Source organism: Gossypium hirsutum, chromosome A06 (genome assembly GCF_007990345.1).
Source record: "Gossypium hirsutum isolate 1008001.06 chromosome A06, Gossypium_hirsutum_v2.1, whole genome shotgun sequence".
Taxonomy (NCBI): domain Eukaryota; kingdom Viridiplantae; phylum Streptophyta; class Magnoliopsida; order Malvales; family Malvaceae; genus Gossypium; species Gossypium hirsutum.
The window spans coordinates 9,602,320-9,626,896 of NC_053429.1; the positions used below are offsets into that span (position 1 = coordinate 9,602,320).

General features: G+C 35.3%; 3 protein-coding genes across 4 annotated transcripts; 2 read left to right on the forward strand and 1 right to left on the reverse strand.

Moving 5' to 3' along the window:
• Positions 1–583: 583 nt before the first annotated feature.
• Positions 584–4,968, forward strand: LOC107962580 (putative chloride channel-like protein CLC-g). Its single transcript, XM_016899027.2, is given in 8 exon segments — positions 584–932; positions 1,010–1,210; positions 1,417–1,594; positions 1,937–2,199; positions 2,786–3,055; positions 3,173–3,402; positions 3,405–4,300; positions 4,475–4,968. Coding segments are annotated over 8 exon segments (2,322 nt in total). The 5' UTR covers positions 584–783; the 3' UTR covers positions 4,610–4,968.
• Positions 4,969–5,081: 113 nt separating this feature from the next.
• Positions 5,082–9,446, reverse strand: LOC107962582 (calmodulin-binding receptor-like cytoplasmic kinase 3). Of its 2 annotated transcripts, none has more exons than XM_016899028.2 (8): positions 9,263–9,446; positions 8,216–8,956; positions 7,881–8,111; positions 7,541–7,809; positions 6,553–6,718; positions 6,368–6,457; positions 5,956–6,254; positions 5,082–5,495 (listed from the first exon to the last, which is right to left on the reverse strand). In XM_016899028.2, exons 2-8 carry the CDS (start codon positions 8,469–8,471, stop codon positions 5,289–5,291), a joined length of 1,518 nt encoding a protein of 505 aa, XP_016754517.1. In that variant the 5' UTR covers positions 8,472–8,956; positions 9,263–9,446; the 3' UTR covers positions 5,082–5,288. The 2 variants fall into 2 exon arrangements, with proteins under 2 accessions (XP_016754517.1, XP_016754518.1); XM_016899029.2 differs by having other exon boundaries at positions 7,881–8,099; positions 9,263–9,419.
• A 4,307-nt stretch (positions 9,447–13,753) lies between these two features.
• LOC121230404 (uncharacterized) lies at positions 13,754–18,477 on the forward strand. Its single transcript, XM_041115095.1, has 2 exons — positions 13,754–14,942; positions 18,244–18,477. Exons 1-2 carry the CDS (start codon positions 13,882–13,884, stop codon positions 18,347–18,349), a joined length of 1,167 nt encoding a protein of 388 aa, XP_040971029.1. The 5' UTR covers positions 13,754–13,881; the 3' UTR covers positions 18,350–18,477.
• Positions 18,478–24,577: the final 6,100 nt, after the last annotated feature.

Here is a 24,577-nt window from a genome sequence, read left to right on the forward strand (position 1 = left end):
GGTACTAAACTATGGGCAAATTCTTATTTTGGTCACTTAGCTAAAAGAAGTAATAATTTATTTATTGAACTATTCAAAAATTTTCATTTAAGTCATTGGACTATTAAAATCAATGTTATATGGTTTTCTCAATTTACATTGCTTGCACCAATTGAAAGCTCTATTTCTCCTTCTCTTCTACAATTCAATATTTTCATAAAACAACTTTATATATCACATATTAGTGAACCAAAATTCAAATAGCTTTTTTCTCCTATCTTCAACATTGATTCTCAGATGGACTTGGATACAAAGTAAATTTTTTTTACTCGTTGACGGGTATTGATCCAACGTATTGATCATCAAATTATTACTTGGAACTAACTAGTAGAACTTTGAAAAAAAACCTAACGACTTAGTGACTTAAACAAAAATTTTTGAATAATTCTATGACTTAAATGAAAACTTTTGAATAGTTGAGTGATCAAATTGTAACTTTTTCTAATTAAGGACCAAAATAAAAAATTACCAATAATTTAGTGACTAATGATGCAATTTACTTTATATTTTTATATATAAATTTTTCTAGAGTTACATTCGTGATTTAAGACTCTCACAAACTCTTATCTCTCTATTTTTTTTATAGGAAAAATATTTGGTACAAAATTCTGCTTGGAACCAAAAAAAAAAAAAAACAAACAGAAATTCAACCTTTGACTTCTCTGTCTATCTCTACTGGTCTTCGCCTCCACCCAAGCTCTACCACCAGACCAGCCACCCCAAAATCCCGCCCCACGTGAGGCCATGTCAGAGGATGCGCCACCGTTCCAAACCCAAGATCATGACTCTCTCACCATTCCTTTACTCTCTCACCAGCAGCGATCCATTAATTCCACCTCTCAGGTCGCCATCGTTGGCGCCAACGTCTGCCCCATCGAAAGCCTCGATTATGAGTAAGCTATCATTTTACATAACTTCCTTTCTTTCTATTTTTGTTTTTTTAATTGGTTCAGTGTTGTTCTTTTTGAAGGATTGCGGAGAATGATTTCTTCAAACAAGACTGGAGGGCACGTGGAAAGGTCCAGATTTTTCAATATATTTTCATGAAATGGCTTCTCTGTTTTTTGATTGGCGGTTTCGTCAGTCTCGTTGGTTTCTTCAATAATCTCGCCGTTGAGAATATCGCCGGCGTTAAGTTCGTCATCACTTCTAACATGATGCTTGCTCAAAGGTCCCTTTATTTTGTTCTTCTTTTTTATAAAAACTGATGAATTTCATATATTATTATTTTTCCTGTTTTTTTAACTGGAAATAATTTGCACCAAATATTTGTAAAACTTTAGCAGCAAGAGATTCATATACTCCACTATCGTGATTGTCTCACTGTTTAAAAAATAACAAATTTGAAGAAATTTTTATTTTTATTTAATTGTGCAGGTACTGGATGGCATTTCTAGTGTTTTCTCTATCGAATTTGGCTCTAACTCTCTTTGCCGCCATCATTACGGCGTTTATTTCTCCCGCCGCTGCTGGTTCCGGTATACCGGAAGTGAAGGCTTACTTGAATGGCGTAGATGCTCCGGGAATACTTTCAATACGAACTTTAATAGTTAAGGTAGTTACTTGCTTAATCTTGTTTTTAATGGTTTCTAAATTTTGTTACGAACAATGAATTATTAGTGTATCGAAGATACTTTGTGATGTTCAACTTGATGCAGAAAGAACTGCCTTTTGTTACCTAAATTTTATATTCTAGTTTGTTTGTTAATTCTAGTTGTATTAAATCACTAATAAATTGGGTTAATATATAATTAGTTATCGAGTTACAGGGTTTTGTACTTTCAAAGTTCAATATTTATACTAGAATTGATTCTTTCTTTTTTTAACTTTTTGTGAATTGAGGAGGAACGTTCTGTATTCTTTCTTTTGATATTCATAATCATGTGAAATGGTGCAGATTGTGGGAAGCATTGCTGCAGTGTCTTCTTCTCTGCTGGTCGGAAAGGCAGGGCCCATGGTGCATACTGGTTCATGCATTGCAGCATTGTTCGGACAAGGTGGGTCGAGAAGATATGGTTTAACATGGAAGTGGCTTCGTTTCTTTAAAAATGACAGAGACCGACGAGATCTTGTAACATGTGGATCGGCAGCTGGAATTGCTGCTGCTTTCCGTGCCCCGGTCGGAGGTGTGCTGTTTGCTCTTGAAGAAATGGCATCTTGGTACATAAATTGATACATCCATTTGCAGCACCATTTTGATATATTATTAACTATCCTTTCATCAGTGTACTGAGTGTTACTGCATACTGTTCTTAGTTGGTATTTTGAAGGTTTCACACTTGTCTCATTTTCTTTTTCCCTTTCTATTGTTTGACCAAAAACAGAATTGTATTAGACAATAGTATAGGTCAGCCTTCTGATTTTAGTTCAGTCTTCAAATTCTCATATCCATATTTGTTGTTTCATAAATCATTTATTCTCCTTGCTGCACTGATGGTTGATTAAATTGTCTTAATTAGTGTTGTTTATTTCTAAGATGGCAGGCAGAACAGATACAGGGTCATTATAGTCCATAATATGCCGAGTAATATAGCTCTTTACCATCCATCTATAGCTAGTTCATTCAAAATTGCCTAGGTAGAAAGACCAATTGTGATTCTTCTATGCCGTTGATATAACATAATTTACCTTGAGAATCACCTTCCTTCCTTTAATTCATCATGCACATGGTGTTCATGGTCTCTTTCAGACAAGATCAAATTTCCAAAACTTGACATCTTACGATAATATCCTTGTTTTTCTGCAGGTGGAGAAGTTCCCTTCTTTGGAGAGCTTTCTTTACGACTGCTGTGGTTGCAATCGTACTTCGAGCCCTAATTGATGTTTGTTTAAGTGGCAAGTGTGGGCTATTTGGTAAAGGGGGTTTGATAATGTTTGACGTCTATTCAGCAAATGTTTCGTATCACCTAGCCGATGTGCCTCCTGTTCTTGCTCTTGGAGTTATTGGGGGCATATTGGGAAGTTTCTATAATTTCCTTTTAGTTAAGGTTCTCAAAGTTTATAACCTCATTAACGAGTAAGTTCTATTTTTAGATTTGTGTTTTTTGCACCAATTACCGTTTCCAGTATTTGGCATGATATACTTTACTGGGTCTTTATCTATGCTTATTTCCCCTTCTTTTTCTCCTCTCAGGAAAGGCATTTTTTATAAAATTTTTATTGCTTGCACGATCTCCATTTTTACATCGTGTCTGCTTTTTGGATTACCATGGCTTGTATCTTGCCAATCATGCCCCTCAGATGCATCTGAAGACTGTCCCACGATAGGCCGATCTGGTAACTATAAGAAATTTCAGTGCCCCTCTGGTCACTACAATGATCTTGCAAGCCTCATTTTCAACACAAATGATGATGCTATCAGGAATCTTTTAGCAAGAATACTGACACTGAGTTTCAGCTCTCAACAATGCTCATATTTTTTGTCACCTGCTTCATTCTAAGTATTTTTAGCTACGGGATTGTTGCTCCAGCAGGGCTATTTGTACCTGTGATAGTAACTGGAGCATCTTATGGGCGTTTCATCGGAATGTTAATTGGTTCTTGGGGAAATCTTAGTCATGGTCTTTATGCTGTACTTGGTGCGGCTTCATTTCTTGGTGGATCTATGAGGATGACAGTCTCCTTGTGTGTTATAATTCTGGAATTGACCAATAATCTATTACTGTTGCCATTAATAATGGTGGTTCTCCTTGTTTCCAAGACTGTAGCGGATGCATTTAATGGCAATGTTTATGACCTTATTATGAAAGTAAAAGGTTTTCCATACCTAGAAACTCATGCTGAACCTTATATGAGACAGCTAACCGTTGCTGATGTTGTCTCTGGCCCGCTTCAGCTGTGTCATGGAATTGAGAAGGTCGGTAATATCGTACACATCCTCAAAACCACAATGCATCACGGGTTTCCAGTTATTGATGAGTCTCCACATTCTGAATCCCCAGTTTTGTATGGTTTGATCCTTCGGGCTCATCTTATTGCACTGCTAAAGAAGAAAGCGTTCTTGTGCACCCCTGTGCAGTTAGGTGCTGATGCTTTTAGACATTTCTCGTCAGATGACTTTGCAAAGAAGGGCTTAGGTAATGTTGACAAGATAGAAGACATAGAATTGACAGATGAGGAGATGGACATGTTCCTGGATTTACACCCTTTTACCAATGCTTCACCGTACACAGTTGTGGAGACGATGTCACTAGCTAAGGCTCTCATACTTTTCCGTGAAGTTGGTCTGCGACACCTACTTGTCATACCCAAGATCTCTAGCGTAAGAAACTATCATATGCATTTGCCTTAAACTTGATTCCTCATTCTTTGTCTTAAAATTTAACTGCATTTCTTCCTCATTCTTTTTTATCATGTACACTGTTTTCATTTTAGATATTATTTTCACTGTTGCTAACTAATCATATTATTCAAATGCCTGATGCTGTGACTGCAGAGAGCACCAGTGGTGGGCATATTGACAAGGCATGATTTCATGCCGGAACACATATTAGGTTTGCATCCATCGTTGGTAAGGAGCAGGTGGAAAAGATTGAGGTTTCAATTCCCCCTTTTACTGAAAATATTCTAGGTGGGGGATCTCATTCAGTTGTTGCAAACGGGGCTTACTCTTGGGATTAAATTTGTATATAGTCTTGCACTCTTAAACTGCACCGAGTTGTACGATGATTCTCTCCCTTTATGATTCAGCACCCTCATTTAGCTCGCAGGCGAAGACTAACCCAGCGAGGAATCGCATGAACCCATCCAAAATTTGTATTTTGCATTTACTGCAGGAGTTGAGGCAAGTCAGAATCTTCCAACCTTGACAATTTTTGCTTTTGGTTAAATCTCTTTGTATGCATTAATAAACTAGTTACGGCTTTCCGAAAGAGCTTTCTTGAAGGGTTTTTGACCAGATATGGTAATGGTTTCTAGGCATTGCATTCATTTGTACTCATTTATTGCTATTCATTTGCCCAAACAAAATTTGACATTGTTAACCTATTAAGGGGCATCTTATTATTAAGCCAATAAAAATGAAAGATAAGCAATACTCCATATTTCCATTTGACACAGTCAAAGAGACTATTATAAAAAGGATCGAACAGCGAATCATAGCTTTTGGTTAACACCAAATTTGGATATTATACGGTATGCTCCAAAAGAAAGAACAACAGCAAACAGTAGCAGTAAAAGAAAGAAAAAGAAAACCAAGATTTGAGCCAAGGGTAGAGGTGAGGTGAGAACTAGTTTTAGATAATGTAGAGTTACCCTCGGCTTGAGGTTTTAACATAGTCAGCCCTAATTGCCCATAACTGTTCTCCCACAGATTTCATCTCCGGACGGTCACTTCTAACAGGTGCTGCACATTGAAATGCCAATGCAAACATCTTCGTTAGTATCTCTGCATCTACCACTTCCATCCTTGGATCCACCAATTCCACCACATGTCCTTCATTATACTTGTTGAAGGCCTGTATATACACATTCAAACCATGAATGAATTCCCAGGTGTAAAAGGAACTAGAAGCAAACACTGTGTTATTGTTTTTGCAGACACAATATCATGGGTCTTGGTAGCCAACTTCACTACCTTGCTTCTTTACCCATCACTTTTTTTTTTCTTCTCTTTTACTCACACCTTCAAAACAAAAAGGCTATGAGAATCTTATTTTAGTAAACACAAGGCGAAAAGCCTGTTAACTTGGGATTTAGTTCATATGGTCAACCTCAAGTGGTGACATCCAATAGGTGCAGGATTAGCCTGACTCTACTTTAGGTCTACTTCTTTTTCAATAAGATATGAGAGTTGTAATTAAAGTAAAGTATTTGACCAAGAAAAAAGATTGATAAATTAGATATTGGTTGCCCATGCCGAAGTAATGATTATAGCAATGGAGTCAAGCTTAACAAGATAAGGAAGAACAAGCTTACCCATCTAGGTGTCACACGCTCTTCAACCGGCCTCCTTAGCTCCACGGGACGGCGGCCAGTGAGAATTTCAATAAGTAAAATCCCGAAAGAGTACACATCACTCTTGGTTGTGAGTTGATAGGTTTTCATGTACTCAGGATCAAGGTAACCAACTGTTCCTTTCACTTTGGTTGAAATATGTGTTCGGTCTGAGTCCATTGGGCCAACTCTTGCAAATCCGAAATCAGCCACTTTAGCTCTCATGCTTTCTGTCAGAAGAATGTTGGATGACTTCACGTCTCGGTGAATGATTTGCTTCTCTGGTTCATGATAAATAAAGGTATTATGAGAAGGCACAGGCTGAAATATATGAGTATGTGAGGCCATGATAGAAAGACAATATACGAGTCTGGGTTGGGTGGTGTTTGCTTACCTGCATAAACATGGAGGTATGTAAGGCCATGAGCAACGTCAATAGCAATTTCAAGACGCTGATTGAAATCCAGGATTTTGCCGTGCTGACCTGCCAGGAATGGCAACATAATATTATATTTTAAGCCTTTAACAATATCGTTGTTGACCCAAAACTTTGGTAGTTATCATGGGCAGATAACTTACCATCCAAATGTTCTCTTAAAGTACCATTTGGTACATATTCTGTAATGATAAGCCGTTCATTCCCTTTATCAACATAACCAAGTAGCTTCACAAGGTTCCTATGATCGATCTTGGCTAGAAGTTCAACTTCACTGCTGAACTCAGTTTGCAGATTCTCAAAATGTTCCTAGACAATATTCTTTTATCAGTCAACCAAATAGCAGACCCGAAGAATAGGATGGCTTAAACTTTAAATCATGAAGCAGGCACTAAAAAAATATCTTAAATATTTAAGCCAGTTCCAAGTCTGTCAATAATAATGCCAGCATACAGCCAATAGCCGAGAGATTTACCAAGTCAATATCTAAGAATCCTTTTTAAATAATAAAAGAAAACAATGGATGTGAGAAAATTCCAACCTTGTTACAAGCATATAACTTTAGGAAATTTCGTCCAATGAGCACATTTTACATTCTTTGGTGTTCATAGCCACCAGTCCTAACTGTTAGCATACTCTACAAGTTGACAACGGAATAAGTGATCGAACTGGCAGTTCTTCTACAACCTATGTTGTATTCCTAGTGTCAGCCTTACAATGTTAGTGTTCTTGTAGGTCAACTGATTCACTGTTATCTTCCCTACAAATTATTAGACCATGAAATCTAAGATGCTTCTGCAATTCTGTCTTAAACTAACATGCTAAAGAATGCATGTCAAAAGAGAGTAAGTCATCGGAATCTGAAAATAAACATATTTTATCCCCATCTACTTTTATATGTGGCACTCTTATGTAGGAACACATCCAATAGGAGAATCCTGTGGATCTCTAATATGCAGACAGTTAATATCTGTTAACAATCTGAACATTCTGTTTTGTAAATGTAATGATTCTAACTTGAGTGCAATGATTTACTCGTCATCCCATATATAACACAAATTTTGCTAATAAAACAGAAAACGATTGGGAGAAATGTTATAGAAATAAATATAGGTAAGCATATTTACTTACCTTTTTTGCTCGTTTAATGGCAACTATCTGGCCAGAATCTAGCTGGGCCTTGTAAACAGTTCCAAACCCTCCTTCGCCTATCTTTAGAGCGGAAGAGAAATTACGGGTAGCTCTGGCCACCTGGGTCATATTGAGATGCACTGACCTGATTCTATTGAGTTGTGGAGACATTGAGAATCTTGAAGGACTAGGTGGTATCCTAAGTGGGCTGGCCGGAACCTTCTCGGGAAGAGAATGAATACTCATTTCTAAAGGGGCAGCTGAATCAACTGCAGAAACAGAACCATCATTCACAACACTGCTATGTTGTTTATAAATTGTAATAAAAGTAAAGACTCACTCGAATTTGCATCCTTTGAAAGAACAGTGTGGTCAGTTGCTCTCTTTTTCCTGTAAAGACAGGGGCAAATAAAAACACAGGTTAACAACACTCCAGCTGCTGCTCCTAACCCTACTTTTGTTGAGGCCGGATATTTTCCATTATTCTTCCCCTTCAGGTCATCATCAGGTCCCTCATCTTCTTTTTTCGGCTCTTGCAATAATTTTCGGCCTCCTCCTACTGATAAATCAACTGGCAAAACCAAAATTCACTGATAAAGATTCTAAGAAATTTATATCTATTATGTAATAAACTTCATAAGTACAAAATCAGAAACCTGAAACAATGCGTGTTACCTAATGAAACGTCCAAACCACAATTGGCTCCACTATAGCCTTCCAACTCACAATGATCTGCATAGTGCAACTGTAGGACCTTGCAGAACAAAACTTTATCTACTTGATTGCCGTTCAAATAAAACAATTCAGTACCATACAAATTCGAGTACGCTATGTGATCCGCACCACAAATCTTCGACTTTACTTTGATCCCAGAGGCAAAGAATGTTGATAATTGCATAAACAAGAGTAGACCAAACATAGAGGCAGCCATTCTCAATGAGTTAGCTCTCAAACACCATAAAAATCTAAGCTACAAATGAAGCATCACTTATTCTGCGTTGCATCCAAGTAATATCAAAGGAGAGAAACATAGCAAAATCAACTCCTGGAACCTTAATTACTTCATTCAATGTTGCCCATACTCAATACAGCGTATTAATGATGCACAGTAACCAAGGTAAAACCCCAATAAACAAAATCTAATATCAACAATCAAAAAAAAGAAAAAAACTCAAACTGGGTAAGAAATTCACTTTTCATCTCCAAATTAACAAAGGAGACGACTTCAAGAGATTTTTCTAATCGTTCAATTCTCTTTCTTAAAAGGCCACTGCAAATTTTGACCTAAGTCTTCACGGTTGAGTTGACTGAATCAACAATGATCCCTGAAACCCTGATAAGATATCAAAGCTGACCCTTTCATGTAAAGCCTCCCAAAAGTGTTTTAAACAGTTAACTCCAACATAATAGCAAACCCTGCAAAATTCAATCAAAGCTTCAAACTTCGTGATCAAATTCGAAGTCACTTCCAGTTGACGAAGTACATATATATATATGAAAAAGAACAAAAGAAAAAAAGAATCAAAGTTGAAAAGTACTAGGAGAGAAATTGAAAACCCCAGAAAACCATAACCAATAAAATGAAGTGAAACGACTCAATTCACCAAATCATGAAAAGAAAAGAACCCAACAGCAAAAACATCTAAAAAAACCTCAACAAAAGAAAAAAAGAAAAGAAAAGAAGGAATCGAAAAAGAAAGAAGTAGACAGGAAAGACCAAACCTGAAAAGTGACAGATAAGGGCGGCTAGTTAAGGAAGAAGAGAAAGAAAACGAAGATCATTGCTGTTGTTGGAGTTGGGAGTTGCTTCAGCTTAGCGTGCGAAATAACAAGGAAAAGACCTGACCGGCCCTTTTGTTTGAAACAAAGGAATATGGTGTGCTGTTTTGAGTTTTGACGTAACCGATGGCTGTATCCATGTACTTTTTTACTCCCAATTTATTTTGGTTCAATTACATCACTTGTTGTTAAAGTTTGAGTAAGTTTTGTTTTAATCATCGAATTATTTAAAAAATTTTATTTAAGTTACTGAACTATTCGAAAGATTTTTTTAAGTCATTAGGTTATTAATTTTTTTAAAAGTTTTGCTAGTGAGTTTTGAGTGACAATTCGATGGTTGATACAATGGATCATGCCCATCGATGAGTAATAGAACTTACTTTAAATCCAAATCAATCTAATTATCAGTTTTGGAGATCGAAAAAAAACTGTTTGAAATTTAATTCGCAGATTTGTGACATCTAAAAATTGTTTCATGACAAAAACTAAATTATAAAAAAATGAAAGGAAAAAAAGCTTTCAATTGATGCAGACAATACAAACAAACAAAGCCATATAACATTGATTTTAACAATCTAGTGACTTAAATAAAAATCTTAGAATAATTTAGTTAAGTGACCAAAATGAAAATTTACCCATAATTTAATAACTAATTGTGCAATTGAACCTATTTGTTCATCAAGACACCAAAATATAATAATAAGGAAGAAAATAATATAAAAAAATAGTTGGACAACTTTGACCTTTTAGTGATCAACGGCTTTGTTTGAAAATATTTAAATTCTTTCAATAAAAAAAAAGAAAATTGATTGTGTGATAGATATACTAATAATTGTAAATACCAAACAGTGCGGAAGTCCTAATTATGTGAAGGGAAATTGTGAGCTGGGAATATTCTTTCATTAGATGATGCCATACCTCAATATTTAGCAATAAATGAACTGCTTCATTTATTATACTAATTTTGTACTTAAATGAAAGAAAATATACTCTTATGGAGTATATTTATTAATATCCCAACATTTATTGCCTTTTATTTATCTAACATTCTTAAAGTTTTTATGAAAATTTCTCCTATTACTATTATATTTAATTTCAAAATCATATATCATTATAGTTTTTGATTATATCTATTCTTTTTTAAACAATGCTTAAAATTACTCATAATCCTTCCCTAACCCATAAATAGGAGGATAATGTGCTTAACTGCCCTTGAATCCATGTCCTCTTACAAATACCATTTAAGCTAAATCTTAATCGATTTTGACCTCATAATTTTACATTCTCAGTAATGATATTCTTTTGAAAATAATCTCAAGGTTGTTTGAAACAAATTAAACTAGTCGATCAGATCAATTGGATTAGGAAATAGTTGAGATATCTGCTCAAAGAATGGCATTGAACTAGTTGACTTGAGAATTGGTACAGATTGGTTGAATTGGGAAAAAAATCAATTGAACCAAATTTTTAATATTTTTATTTTTATAAATTTTTAATAATTAATCGAATTGAATTGATCAATTAGATCGACAAACGAATTCAACTATTGATCTGGTCTTGAAAACCTTGGGTAATCCTTATTTTGTAATCATTTTACCCTTTTCTTTTATAATTTTGATGATTTTTTTTATCTTTTAACTCAAACAAAAAAAATTTGTATTTTTGTAATAATAGTAATTTATTTTATTTATTTACAATAATGATAATTAATATATTATTTATAATAGTACCATGTTAAACGTATGATTTAAGAACACCGTGAGGAACATGCAAAGCATCTTTTATATATAGCCCTAAAGCTTGCACACAGTAACTAAAATAGAAAAAAAATTGATTTATGAGCCTTTAAAATTTATAGAAATTTAAATAAGTTAAAATTATATTTTGAACCTCTTAAAATGATAAAAAATTAATTTAATTTTTTAAAAATTATAAAAATATAAATATTAAAATCGTGAAATTATATTTTTACTATTATAAAAATATACAATTCAATTTCGACCCCCTTAAATTTTTTTTTTTGATTTCGCCCCTGCTTACACACAAAAAAAGATTTTTGTATATTTTGCTAAATAATTTGGACTAAATCCATTTTTTTTTATGAATTTTGTCCAAATCCATTTCTTTTTATAAATTTAGTTTTTATTTCATATATAGCAAAAAAAAAATCAACCTAAAAACTTAAAATTAAATATAAAAATATTTCAAGCACTATTAAAATATAATAAAAATATATAAAAAAACAAATACACGATACAAATAAAAACATTAAAGAATAATAGTAATAGCTAATTGAGGAAGATTTTACCATTAATCAATTTTACGGTGAGGCCTTTGATATTTTCCACTGTTATACAAATTTTATCTTCTCTTTTTTCTCATTAAAGTAAACAAATATTGGAATTATGTTTTTCTAGAGAAAAAAAAATTGTATACATGTTTAAATTAGATTGGGTTAGTTGTTCTGATTGGTTAGATCGAGAATCGATTCGATTAAATAGATTAAATTGGTTTATACGTGAACTAATTGAATTAGTGATTAAATTATTTTTTATATGTTTTTTAATAGTTTATTTAATTAAATCAGATAAATTGATTAAATGAATTAAACTAAAAATAGATTATTGGACAAATTTGATTACCTGTGTAATTATAAAATGTATAGTTGATTTTTAATGGATGTGATTGGATTAAATAACATCAAAATAATTAAAAATATGAATATTAAAGAGAAATGAGGTATAAATTCTAAAGTTCCCAAAATAATCCATGTAATGATGTAACGTTTATCTCTTTTATATTTCACCTAATTTTGGATTTAGTGGACTGATTATCTCTCTCTGTCTTCTATTTTTTATAAACTGTAAATAAAGAAATAGGACTGGACCGACTAGTCAATGTATCAGGGTAGGCCAATCCTCAGAAGAAGCCCCAGTTTGCTAGGAACCTTTTCATGGCTTCACTTTATCCTTTGGTTCATACAAAAAAGCCCACAATTTTTAGTACCTAAGTTGTGATCCAAAATCATTTTATCATTTTCACTTATGCCTTGGTTTATATTAACATTTATTATGGGTAAAAGATTTGTGTTTCAAGTTTTTAGTTGGTTGAATTTGGGTTATGAGTATTTAACTTAGAGATTTATAATATGTAATTATATATGTAGAGTTTTTAGTTTCATTATGTGTGAAAAGTTTAGTCCAATTAGTCCTAATTTGAATTGTATCAGTTCTTAATCTGTTTGTATTATAATAATTTAATTTTATCTGGTGGTTACTCGAACACTCCGTTTATAACAATTTAATATTCATAATTATTTAGACTTACATCTGTAATTGTATTATACTGATTACATTTATTTATTTTTAATTAACGCCAATTTCAGATTCTATCTGTTTTTTCCTATTCTTTAATGATTTAATTAACTATTTGATTAAAAAAAATGCCTTTATTTATTACTATGAACAACACATTGAAGAATGGGTTACATGTAGAAAGTAGTGGGTGGAAAACCCGACAACCACACTAAAGGCACTAATTGGGAATGGCATTATTGTATAGGAGAAGACATGGCATGACTTCAAGGGTAAAACCATAACCCAACTACCAATGCGGTGGTGGCGAAGGTAGCCAATGCGCTGCATACAACAGAGATGTTATAAGAATAACTATATGGGTAAGGTTTTTTGTCGTCTGGAATTCATCTACATAATGTTTGAAAATTTGAATTTGATTGTAAACTATAGGAGATTGCTACTTTTCCCTTAAGCCAGTTTCAATTATGCATCAATGTCACCAAGTCTTCTCAAAGTTTATAACAGGATTTAGATTAATGTATGATAATTCAAAAGGTTTAACTTAATATAAAAAAATTGAGCAAAGCGAATAAACTTTTGATTTAATAGTAAAAGTAGCTGTAAGTGTCATGGGTTGCGCGTCGGTGCTCGCAACCATGACAAACTGGTGCGATCCATCGTGTTCGAGGGAGTTCATTTAGCCCAACCAAACTGGCCCAACCAAACTGGCCCGGTGATTTGAGAGATTAAAAGCCCATCTCAAGAGCCTGATAGAAATGGGAAGTGTTCTAGAAGATATAATTATGGAATCTTAGAGTTCTATTTGTATATAGCTGGTTATGTAAGCTTAGAGTTCTAATTGTATTCAGCTTTTAATTATAGCTATTGATATACTGTGAGGCTCAACTATAAATAGAGACCTCTTTGCTCATTGTATATTCATTGAGTTATTAATAAGAATTTTGAGAGTATTCACTCAAACTTTTCTCTCAAGTGTTCTTGCTTTTGTTCATCTTTCAAGGCTCGTTCTTACTTCGTTCTTCTGTTGTTCTTCGTGAAAATCTTAAGGAAATTCTGTTGAATCCTTTATTGTTGCGAGTGAAGTTGACTTGGGCGTTTTTGCTGTTGAATCTTTTTTTGTTACAAGTTAGGCTGACTTAGGCGTTTTGAGCAGAGAAACTGCCTAAGGCCGCACGGATCGCGTGGGAAAACTCTAAGTCCGTGACAGTTGGTATCCGAGCTAAGGTTCGAAGCCACCGTTGAAAGATGTCAAAAGAAGTTGAGGGAATGGAGACCCGTGGGAGGGCTAGGAAAGCCAGTTGCTCAAGGGACATATTGTCAGCTTTAGAGGATCGCGTCGTCACTCTCGAGAGTTTAATGGGGGATATCAAGGAGAGGGTTGAAGATGTTGATGATAGGCTCCATGATGGACTGCAGTCCATGCAGGAGCAGCTTAAAGAGTATGTGACGGATAATATGAAACAGTTGACTGGTAGAGATGATGCCATTGAGGCTATGGTGGTGGCCTTGAAGGGAGAGATTGCGGAGCTCAAGGGTGAACTCACAATCTACAAGGTTGCCTTGGGCAATGGTGGGTTAGCGGCTGCCGCACCCAAGCCCAATATTGATGTTCCCAAGCCAAAAGAGTTTAAGGGAACAAGGTCCGCAAGAGATGTGGACAACTTTTTGTGGGGAATCGAGCAATACTTCTGTGCCAAAGGCATCACGGAGGATGTCACTAAGGTAACTACTGCTGCGATGTATTTATCTGACGTTGCTTTGTTGTGGTGGCATCGTAGGTCCACTGATGTGAGACGTGGTGGGTCTAAAATCGAAACATGGGAGGAGTTTCGATGTGAGTTCAAAGCACAGTTTTACCCAGAGTATGCCGAAGATGAGGCTCGGGCAAGGTTGCGTCGGCTTGCGCAACAAGGCACTGTGAGGGAGTATGTACAGGAGTTTAGCGAGCTTATGCTCCAAATCTCAGATATGGGGGAGAAAGAGGCATTCTTTTCCTTTATGGACGGATTAAAACCGTGGGCGAAGCAAGAGTTGCAGCGTCGAAGAGTTCAAGAGCTCACCAAGGCTATGTCAGTAGCAGAATCACTTGCTGAATTTGGTGGGAGGAAAGACAATTCCAATTCTTCTAAACCCAGATTAAAGGGTAATAGTGGGGGAGATAAAGAAAGGCCCACTAGGAATGGCGATGGTAAGAAACCTTGGGACAAGAGAAAGAGTGGGCCTATAAGGTGCTTCTACTGTGAGGGTCCACATATGATCAAGGACTGTCCAAAGAAGGCCGCTCTCAAGGCTATGGAAGCAAAGGGGGAGTCCAATGTGGAGGATAACAACCTTGGATCGATACTAGGGGGTGTCGAAGATAGAATGAGCCATGGTTTGATGTTTGTAGACATCATTGTGGCCGGCAGAAAATTGAATGCGCTCGTCGACACAGACGCTTCTGATTTATTCATGTCTGAGGAGGCTGCTTGTAAACTAGGCCTCAAGATAGATAATGAAGGGGGTCGGATCAAAACAGTGAACTCGGAAAGTATTCCAATCAAGGGGGTTGCAAAGGGAGTGGATCTTCAGCTCGGCAATTGGTCAGGGAAGGTATCCATTAAGGTAATACCACTTGATGACTATGATTTTGTGGTGGGACTAAGCTTCCTTGATCAGGTTAAAGCTCTTATTGCCCCTTCAAGCAATTACATGGTGATTTCAGATGTGAAACATCAATGCATGGTGAAAGTGACAAGGAAGAGAAGCTTTGAGGGAAAAACACTATCAGCAATTCAGTTTGCTAAAGGTGTACGGAGAAATGAAGTCTCATATTTAGCCACATTGAAGATCGAAGAGACCGCTGAGTTTGTTAGTGAGACCCCGAAAGAAGTGGGACAATTGCTACAATCATTTCGAGATGTAATGCCTGCTCAGTTGCCAAAAAGTTTGCCACCCAAGAGGGAGGTGGACCACAAAATCGAGTTAGTATCCAATGTGGTGCCGCCAGCAAGGGCCCCCTATCGTATGTCTCCGCCAGAATTAGAAGAGTTGCGGAAACAATTGAAGGAACTTTTGGATGCGGGATTCACTAGACCATCTAAATCCCCATATGGTGCGCCAGTGTTGTTCCAAAAGAAACACGATGGGTCCTTAAGAATGTGCATCGATTATCGAGCTCTAAACAAGATCACCGTGAAGAATAGGTATCCTATTCCTCTTATCGCAGATTTGTTCGACCAGCTTGGTAGTGCAAGATGGTTTACCAAGTTAGATTTGAGATCGGGGTATCATCAAGTTCGGATAATCGAGGGGGACGAACCAAAGACAGCTTGTGTGACACGGTACGGTTCTTATAAGTTCCTTGTGATGCCTTTCGGACTCACGAATGCTCCAGCTACATTCTGCACCCTAATGAATAAGGTACTTCAACCCTTTCTTGATCGTTTTGTGGTTGTTTACCTTGACGATATTGTGGTCTATAGCAAGTCGCTTGAAGAGCACGTAAGACACTTGAGGGAGGTGTTCCAGACTTTGAGGGAAAATGAGCTGTTCGTCAATGAGGAGAAATGCTCATTTGCCCAACAAGAGGTGTCATTCTTAGGCCACATTGTGGGAGGCGGTAAGATCTGAATGGATAAAAATAAGATTCGAGCCATTTTAGAGTGGGAGCCTCCAACCAAGGTAACAGAGTTGAGATCTTTCCTTGGATTGGCAAATTATTATCGCCGCTTTGTCGAAGGCTACTCCAAAATTACCACTCCCTTGACGGACATGTTGAAGAAGGGGAAGGTATGGGATTGGAATCCAGAATGTGAGAAGGCCTTCAACCAATTGAAGCAAGAAATGACGAGGGAGCCCGTACTTGTCTTGCCAGATTTTACGAAGCCTTACGAGGTACGTACAGATGCATCAGATTATGCTATTGGGGGAGTACTGATGCAAGATGGACACCCAATTGCTTTCGAGAGTCGAAAGCTTAACGAGACGGAACGTAGATATACGGTCCAAGAGAAAGAGATGACTGCGGTGGTACACTGCTTGCGCACATGGAGACATTATTTATTGGGTTCTAGGTTCGTGGTCCTTACCGACAATGTTGCCAATAGTTACTTTCTAACCCAGAAAAAGTTGTCTCCCAAGTAGGCTCGTTGACAGGTTTTACTAGCAAAGTTTGATTTCACAATGGAATATAAACCAGGAAGTGCCAACAATGTTGCTGATGCACTTAGTCGAAAGATGGAATTCGTAGCAATCAGTCAACCTGATGGCTCTTTGTTGGAACGCATTCGAGAGGGATTGTCCCATGATCCTACGGCCAAAAATTTGATTGAGCTTGCCAAGGAGGGAAAAACAAGAAGATTTTGGCTTGATGGGGAGCTAGTATACACTCATGGACACCGCCTCTATGTGCCCCATTATGGGAAACTCCGTAAGGAAGTCATGAAGGAATGTCATGACTCGAAATGGGCAGGCCATCCAGGGATGCATCGCACTTTGGCCTTTTTGGAGGATCGCTATTATTGGCCTCACATGGGTGCTGATGTGGAAACCTATGTGAAAACTTGTCTAGTGTGCCAACAAGACAAGGTTGAGTTAAAGACTCCAGCCGGCTTGCTTCAACCCCTGCCAGTCCCAGAAAGGCCATGGGAGAGTTTATCCATGTATTTTATTATTGGTTTGCCTAAGTCTGACGGGTTTGCTAGTATTCTTGTTGTGGTGGACAGGTTTTCAAAGTATGCGACTTTTATTCCGGCGACCAAAGAGTGCCCTGCTGAGGAAGCAGCTCGGTTATTCCTTAGACACGTGGTGAAATATTGGGGAGTGCCACTATCTATTATCAGCGATCGAGATGGTCGATTTACTGGTCGGTTCTGGACGGAGTTGTTCAAGTCAATGGGCTCAGATTTGAACTTCTCCACGAGCATGCATCCACAAACCGATGGGCAAACTGAACGAGTAAATGCACTGTTGGAAACGTATCTTCGGCACTATGTGAGTGCCACACAAAGGGATTGGCCAAAGTTGCTGGATGTGGCCCAATTTTCATATAACTTACAGCAAAGTGGGACCACGAATCAAAGTCCATTTGAAATAGTGACGGGTCAACAGCCACTCACACCCAACGCTGTTGTGACCCATTACACAGGACCAAATCCGGCAGCCTATAGATTCGCAAAAGATTGGCAAGAGAAGAATGACTTGGCTAGAGCTTGTTTACACAAGGCAAGTAAGCGTAGCAAGAAGTGGGCCGATCAGAACCGAAGGGATGTACAATTTCAAGTGGGTGACTCAGTCCTTGCTAAACTACACTTGATTTTACGATATACTGGTTTGCACAAGGGTCTTGTGTGAAGGTATGAAGGGCCGTTTAAAATTGTGAAGAGAGTGGGCAAGGTGGCCTACAAGCTGGAGTTACCACCAAAACTTAAAGTACACCCAGTCTTCCATGTAAGCATGCTTAAGCCGTTTCATGAGGATCAAGAAGATCCGAATCGAGGCAAGTCCGAACGAGCACCGATGAGGGTAAAAGTCTCGTATGATCGTGAAGTAGAAAACATTGAGGCAGATCGGGTAATTAGACGAAAGTACCACCGACCACAGCATGAGTACTTAGTTCGATAGAAGGGACTTCCTGATAGCGAAGCAAGTTGGGAACCTGCTGAGGCATTGTGGCAGTTCCAAGGGAAGATTGACCAGTTCCATAAGGAGGATGCGACGAGGGCGTCGCTAGAACAAGTGGGGGAGAATGTCATGGGTTGCGCGTCGGTGCTCGCAACCATGACAAACTGGTGCGATCCATCGTGTTCGAGGGAGGTCATTTAGCCCAACCAAACTGGCCCAACCAAACTGGCCCGGTGATTTGAGAGATTAAAAGCCCATCTCAAGAGCCTGATAGAAATGAGAAGTGTTCTAGAAGATATAATTATGGAATCTTAGAGTTCTATTTGTATATAGCTGGTTATGTAAGCTTAGAGTTCTAATTGTATTCAGCTTTTAATTATAGCTATTGATATACTGTGAGGCTCAACTATAAATAGAGACCTCTTTGCTCATTGTATATTCATTGAGTTATTAATAAGAATTTTGAGAGTATTCACTCAAACTTTTCTCTCAAGTGTTCTTGCTTTTGTTCATCTTTCAAGGCTCGTTCTTACTTCGTTCTTCTGTTGTTCTTCGTGAAAATCTTAAGGGAATTCTATTGAATCCTTTATTGTTGCGAGTGAAGTTGACTTGGGCGTTTTTGCTGTTGAATCTTTTTTTGTTACAAGTTAGGCTGACTTAGGCGTTTTGAGCAGAGAAACTGCCTAAGGCCGCACGGATCGCGTGGGAAAACTCTAAGTCCGTGACATAAGCGCGTGAGTTTGACTTCGATTTCAAGTAACTCTATTCTCCTACTTCAATTATATATATAAAAAAAGAGCAAAAGTACATCTTTATTTTCTTTTCAACTTTTTTTAGAATATTTTTTGTTTGCTTTCTTGAAATTTTTAACAAACAAAGGTTTGTGGAATTTATATTGAATACCACATATGAAGAACCCAATTGATGTATACTTGTTAGAGATTATGTGACTCGAATCTCACACTTGTTGAAAAAATAAATACAGTAGAAAATTAAGGGAATTTGTATGGACCAGACTGCACAAGTTGAGCCAATATAGAACTATACTTCTTCTATTTGATTTTGAATAGAATATGGTTTTTAACCCTTAAATAGATACAGTTGAAACTCTTTTTATATGATTCGTTTTTTAACAACAGTGAATTTCTTCTTTTGTATTCATGATTTTTTCCCAAAATAATTTCCGCATAAATTTTGCATGTTCTTTTTTTTTTTTACTTTACAATCGTTTGACATTTATTATAGCAATAATAAAAATATTCTCAATTAAACCCAATTGTTTGATAATTATCATTGAAAAAGGTTAAGTATATAATTATTTTTTATGGGTAGCATTCCCTTTTCAGGCTTAGTTAGAAATTTGTGGGGGATATAATTGGTTAGTTAGTTACTTGAATTATAAAATTATCTTATTAATGACAATTTAAAATGTAAATGCAACGTAAATATGCAAACTTGTCAAGAGGATTAAATTACATGAAAGCATTAAAGTGCATTTAGTAGTATTATTATGCAAGCTAAAACGGCACTTTAACAAACTATTCAATTTAACTTAAATATGCATAGAGGTGTTCATGGCCGGGTCGGCCCGGGCTTAACTAAAAATTCAAACCCATCTGTTAGGCCTGAGCCCGACCCAAAAAATGGGCCTAAAATTTTGTCCAAATCCGACCCGGATAAAAATATTAAAATTCGAGTCTGACTCGGCCAGCCCGTATTAATTTTTTATATTATTTTTATATAATTTTTAAATATATATAATACATAAAAAATATTAAAAATATTAAAATAAATATTTTCCACAAATTGAAAATAAATTTTAAAAAATATATAGATTTAATTAACACTAAGATAAATGCAACTTAACAAGCAAATGCCTCTAAAATAATAATAAAATTAACAAATGTCTTTAAAATATAACAAAAATTAACAATAAATAAGTTTTATACTTATTTTTTTGTCCAAACCCATTTTTCGAGCCTATATTTTCGCTCAAACCCTACCACATTTTAGGTCTAAATAACCATCACATCTATACGAGTTAAATTAGAAAATAAATTAATTGCTTACTTCAAAGTCTAGTTCCTATCTGAAAATTCTATTTTCTTATTTAAAGTATTATTTATTTATATTAATATTCTTAAATATTTTTTTCTAAATATTTTATTTTTAAGTATAATTACAAATAATATATGTTTAAATAACTATAACTATAATCGAATTTGTATAATTAAAAACCGTACTTAGATCAGAAAAAATAAAGATAAGGCTTACATATAATGAGAATTAAATTAAGAAAATAAATTTATAAGAGAACCAACACGTGATATTTATACATAGTGGATATTAGAACTTTTATGACCTCAATCTTGCCATTTTCCTTATTTTGTTTTGGTAAGAAAAGGAATTTACGATTCATGTTCAGGATTTGACATCTAATTCAATTCAAATTTGCATCTTTTTATTTGTGGCTTGTTGTTTATTTTAGTAATTGGTTAAATTGAGAATTTATGAAATTAATTACATTAAATTCCAAAATTTCTCTAGTAGATGATTAAATATTTAACTTGAATTGAGTCTGAAGCTAAATGGTTTTTATGAACAAAACTTGAAGATATAAATTGATTCCTTATTATAGTTTCAAGCAGCATTTATTAGGGGATTTGAATTTTAATATTTCTAACTGTTTCACTAACTCCAAACTATGACTTCATTTGTACCAAAAACAAGTTTGAACATAAATGGTCCAGGATTCCAATTCTAACTTGTAATTTTTTTATGAGGTTTCATTTATCATCTTTTATAGTTATTGTTATAAATAAGAAAACTAGAAGAAAGAGAGTAAAAAACATGATTTTTTTTCCTAGGTTCAAAAAATTGAGTTTGAGGAGTTCGTAAGTATTCATAGTAGCACACAAATTACTTGACAAGCTATCCATTACATCAAAGGTTAGACATCCAAGTAACTACAAAATGTTGGAGTCGCAATACCCTCGCATTTTAAAGGGAGCCCTAAACTTCGCTAAGCTGCTTAGAAACCATAGAGTTGACTTTTCTACTCATGCAAAATCCCTAACACCTAACTCAGGGTTAGAAACCATGGAAGTTTCCTCCACCTCAAAAATACAGATTTAGGAAGCCCTAGTTTTCTATCCTTGAGGAGTCTACACAACATGCCCCCACTTGTTTTTCTTGGACATCCAAGGTTCACCTCCCTTGGAACTATGAGAACCACTATCCCTTCCATAAAGGAGTTTTTTAGTGGTACCAAAAACAACAGTTTTGGAATCCTGTTTTCCGATGATTGAGTTAGAAAATATTATTTATTAATATTTACGAGTCATTTATAGTGTTATAGTGATTTTTGGTCCGATAATTTTATTGTCGGTTAGTAATTAAAGTATAAGGACTAAATCGTAAAAATTAATCGTTATGTAAATTTTTATAGCAAAAAAGGCTTAATTAGTAAATGTGCCAGGGTTTATGTGGCAAATAGACCATAGTGAAATATTATGGACGGTTAAGGCATATTTTTTTATTGGAAAATATGTAAGATAAGGTTAAAAAAATTGTTTAAATAATTGAAAAAAGGTGTCATCTTCTCCATTTCTCCTTCTTCCACCTGATTCTACCATTTTTAAGGAGATTTAAGTTCGGTCAAACTCTCTTTTTATGTAAGTGATTTCCATGCCCATTTTTCATAGATTTTATGTTTTTGAGATTGTTGTAGCTTAATCTAGATAACACGGGTACTAAATTGTAAAAATGTCAAATATTTTAAATTTTTTAATTGTTGATTTTGAAGCTTTTTGGATGTTAAATGGTAGAATTTGAAGCTTAGATATGGAATAGGACTATTTTGTAAAAAGAAATTTGTTAATTTTGAGTACAGTGACTAAAGTATAATCATTTCAAAATTAGCATGAAATTTCTATAAATATAGGTGCTTGAGAGCTGTATAGGGATGTAATTGAAATTGGATTGTAAAATGGGTCTTAAATGTGAGAGATATGATGGTTTCAATTTTAGGGGCTAAATTGAATAAAATGTGAAACTTTAGGGAAATTATGAAAATGATAATAGGATATCATAAGTATTAAATAAACTGTTATAAGGTAATTAGTATTAATATTTTGAAATGAATTATCGTATAGATCAAGAATCGAATCAAATCAACTAGTAGATTAATCGAGGAAAAGGGAAAATTACAAATTCGTCCCTAACACTCCAATTGTTTCTAATCTTACCTAGTAAGTATGTATAAATGTATTGTATTTGTTTGAATTATGAATTGTGGATTGTGTGATTATATTATTAATAGAACACAATTTGGTATACTAAGGTGAGGAAATGACTGAATTGTAAAATTTGGTAATGTTATGTTAAATTGTACTCAGATGAAAATAGGATAGGATATAATTGGCATGCCAATATGGTTAGTTGCGTGCTTGTAAGGGATTGCATTTCAGTGCCATTAACTTGCACTAGGATACCTATTGTTCAGCACTTCGGTGCCCACTGTCTAACACTTCCGTGCCTATTGCTCAGCACTTTGGTGCCTATTGTTTAAGCACTTCGGTGCCTACTAGTGTGGTATAATTACTCGCGTATCCTTATATATTGATTTGGTTCATTGGGCTAATTGTTTTAAATGAAATGTATCAACTGATTTTATGTGATAAATAGAAATGGATGTGTTTATTCAAATATGGTTGTATTATATTACTGGATTGAGTAAATGAAATATATGCTCGATAGTTACAGTGAAATGATATTGAATTGAATTGTACTGAAAAATGGATAGTTATACTGGTGTATACGAGATGCTCACCTTGTTAATATGAAATGTTGTGGTAGGAATTTAGTTAAATTAGTTGTTCAGTTTGTTTAACTATGAAATGGGGTAAGTTTATTGTTTGAATACATATGAGCTTACTAAGAATGTAAATATTTACTTTGTTTCGTTTCCTATTTCTGTAGTTGGTGCTTTACGGAACTCAGTAGATCGAATCATCCCAGAGCTCACACTACTTAGCTTTAGTCTCGGTAGATATCAAATTGTTGTAATTTTGGTTATGTGGCATGTATTTAGGTTTCCGGGTGAGATAAATGTTGAATTTGAAAAATGATGTAAATGTCCATATAATAGGCCTATTTTGAATGTGTTTATGGTAAGTGATGTATGGAGTATTTTGAATGGCCAATTTGAATGTGGTTGTTTTGATATGGAATGGTAACACATGCTAATTGGTATTTATGAATTGAATGTATGGTATGGAATAGTACCAATTCAGTTGAATGACTTGTAATGTTTTTATAACCTTGTTGTTTGGTTTTGGTGCCAATTTGGTTTGGCGGACTCTTTCGTTAAGTGTACGCCACCCAGATGCTTTGGCGAACTCGTTTGGTTTATTGTTTAATAGACTTGTTAATTATTAAATAAGGAAATTTAGTTAGTTAAATTGAAACTTAATTAGGATGGAACTAAGCTACTATAGATAAAAAGACTTAATTTTTGATAAGTGCACTTAATCATGAGAATCAAGAGTGTTAGTGGAATTATCTGATTTTTCCATGAAACCTTGTTTCCTTGCTTAAGTATATACTAATATCAGTACCTTCACCGAAAATTTTTACGTTTTCTTTGTGTTCATCTTCCTCCTTGTTCTTCTTTGCATTTTATGAAAACCAAAGTCCAAAAAACCTGTCTGAAGTTGGTTCACTGTAATCAAACAACTTATACTTTAGCATAGCTTTCTGGTAATTATAGATGAACCCTAGGTTATTTTTAAATCTATTTACGTGTTTTCGAATATGCGTGCATGCATAAGTGTCAGACTGGTGTGTAAGGGAGGAAACTTCCTAGTTCTAGGTTAAGTATTAATGTTTCATGCATGCATGTTTAGATTTGATGAAGTAATAATCTGATATGTTTAAATAACCTTATTTTTAGCTCAAGACACTATTAAAGGTCCGAGTGACAAAAGCAAAGGACTTGCTATTTAAACTTTATTATTTTTCTGGTGAGTTCCTTCTTACTTCCATGTGTTATCTTTATTGGTGATTATTTTACTTTATAATATTGTGAGGTAAGTATTCTTACCATATAAAGGAAGATTAGTGTAGGTGAGTGTGAATAATGGTTGCCTGTCCAGAGTCATTAGTCTGAACTTTGTATGTCTGAGATAAGAAATATGGGCCATTTTCATGTTAAGCAACTACCACTTGCTTCTAAAAAGAATGATATGATATGAATTGATCTACGAAAATGGAGTTAAAGGAAATATGTTGTGTAGCCTCTGGTAGGGCAGATATATATTGCAAAGCGAATTAGCAT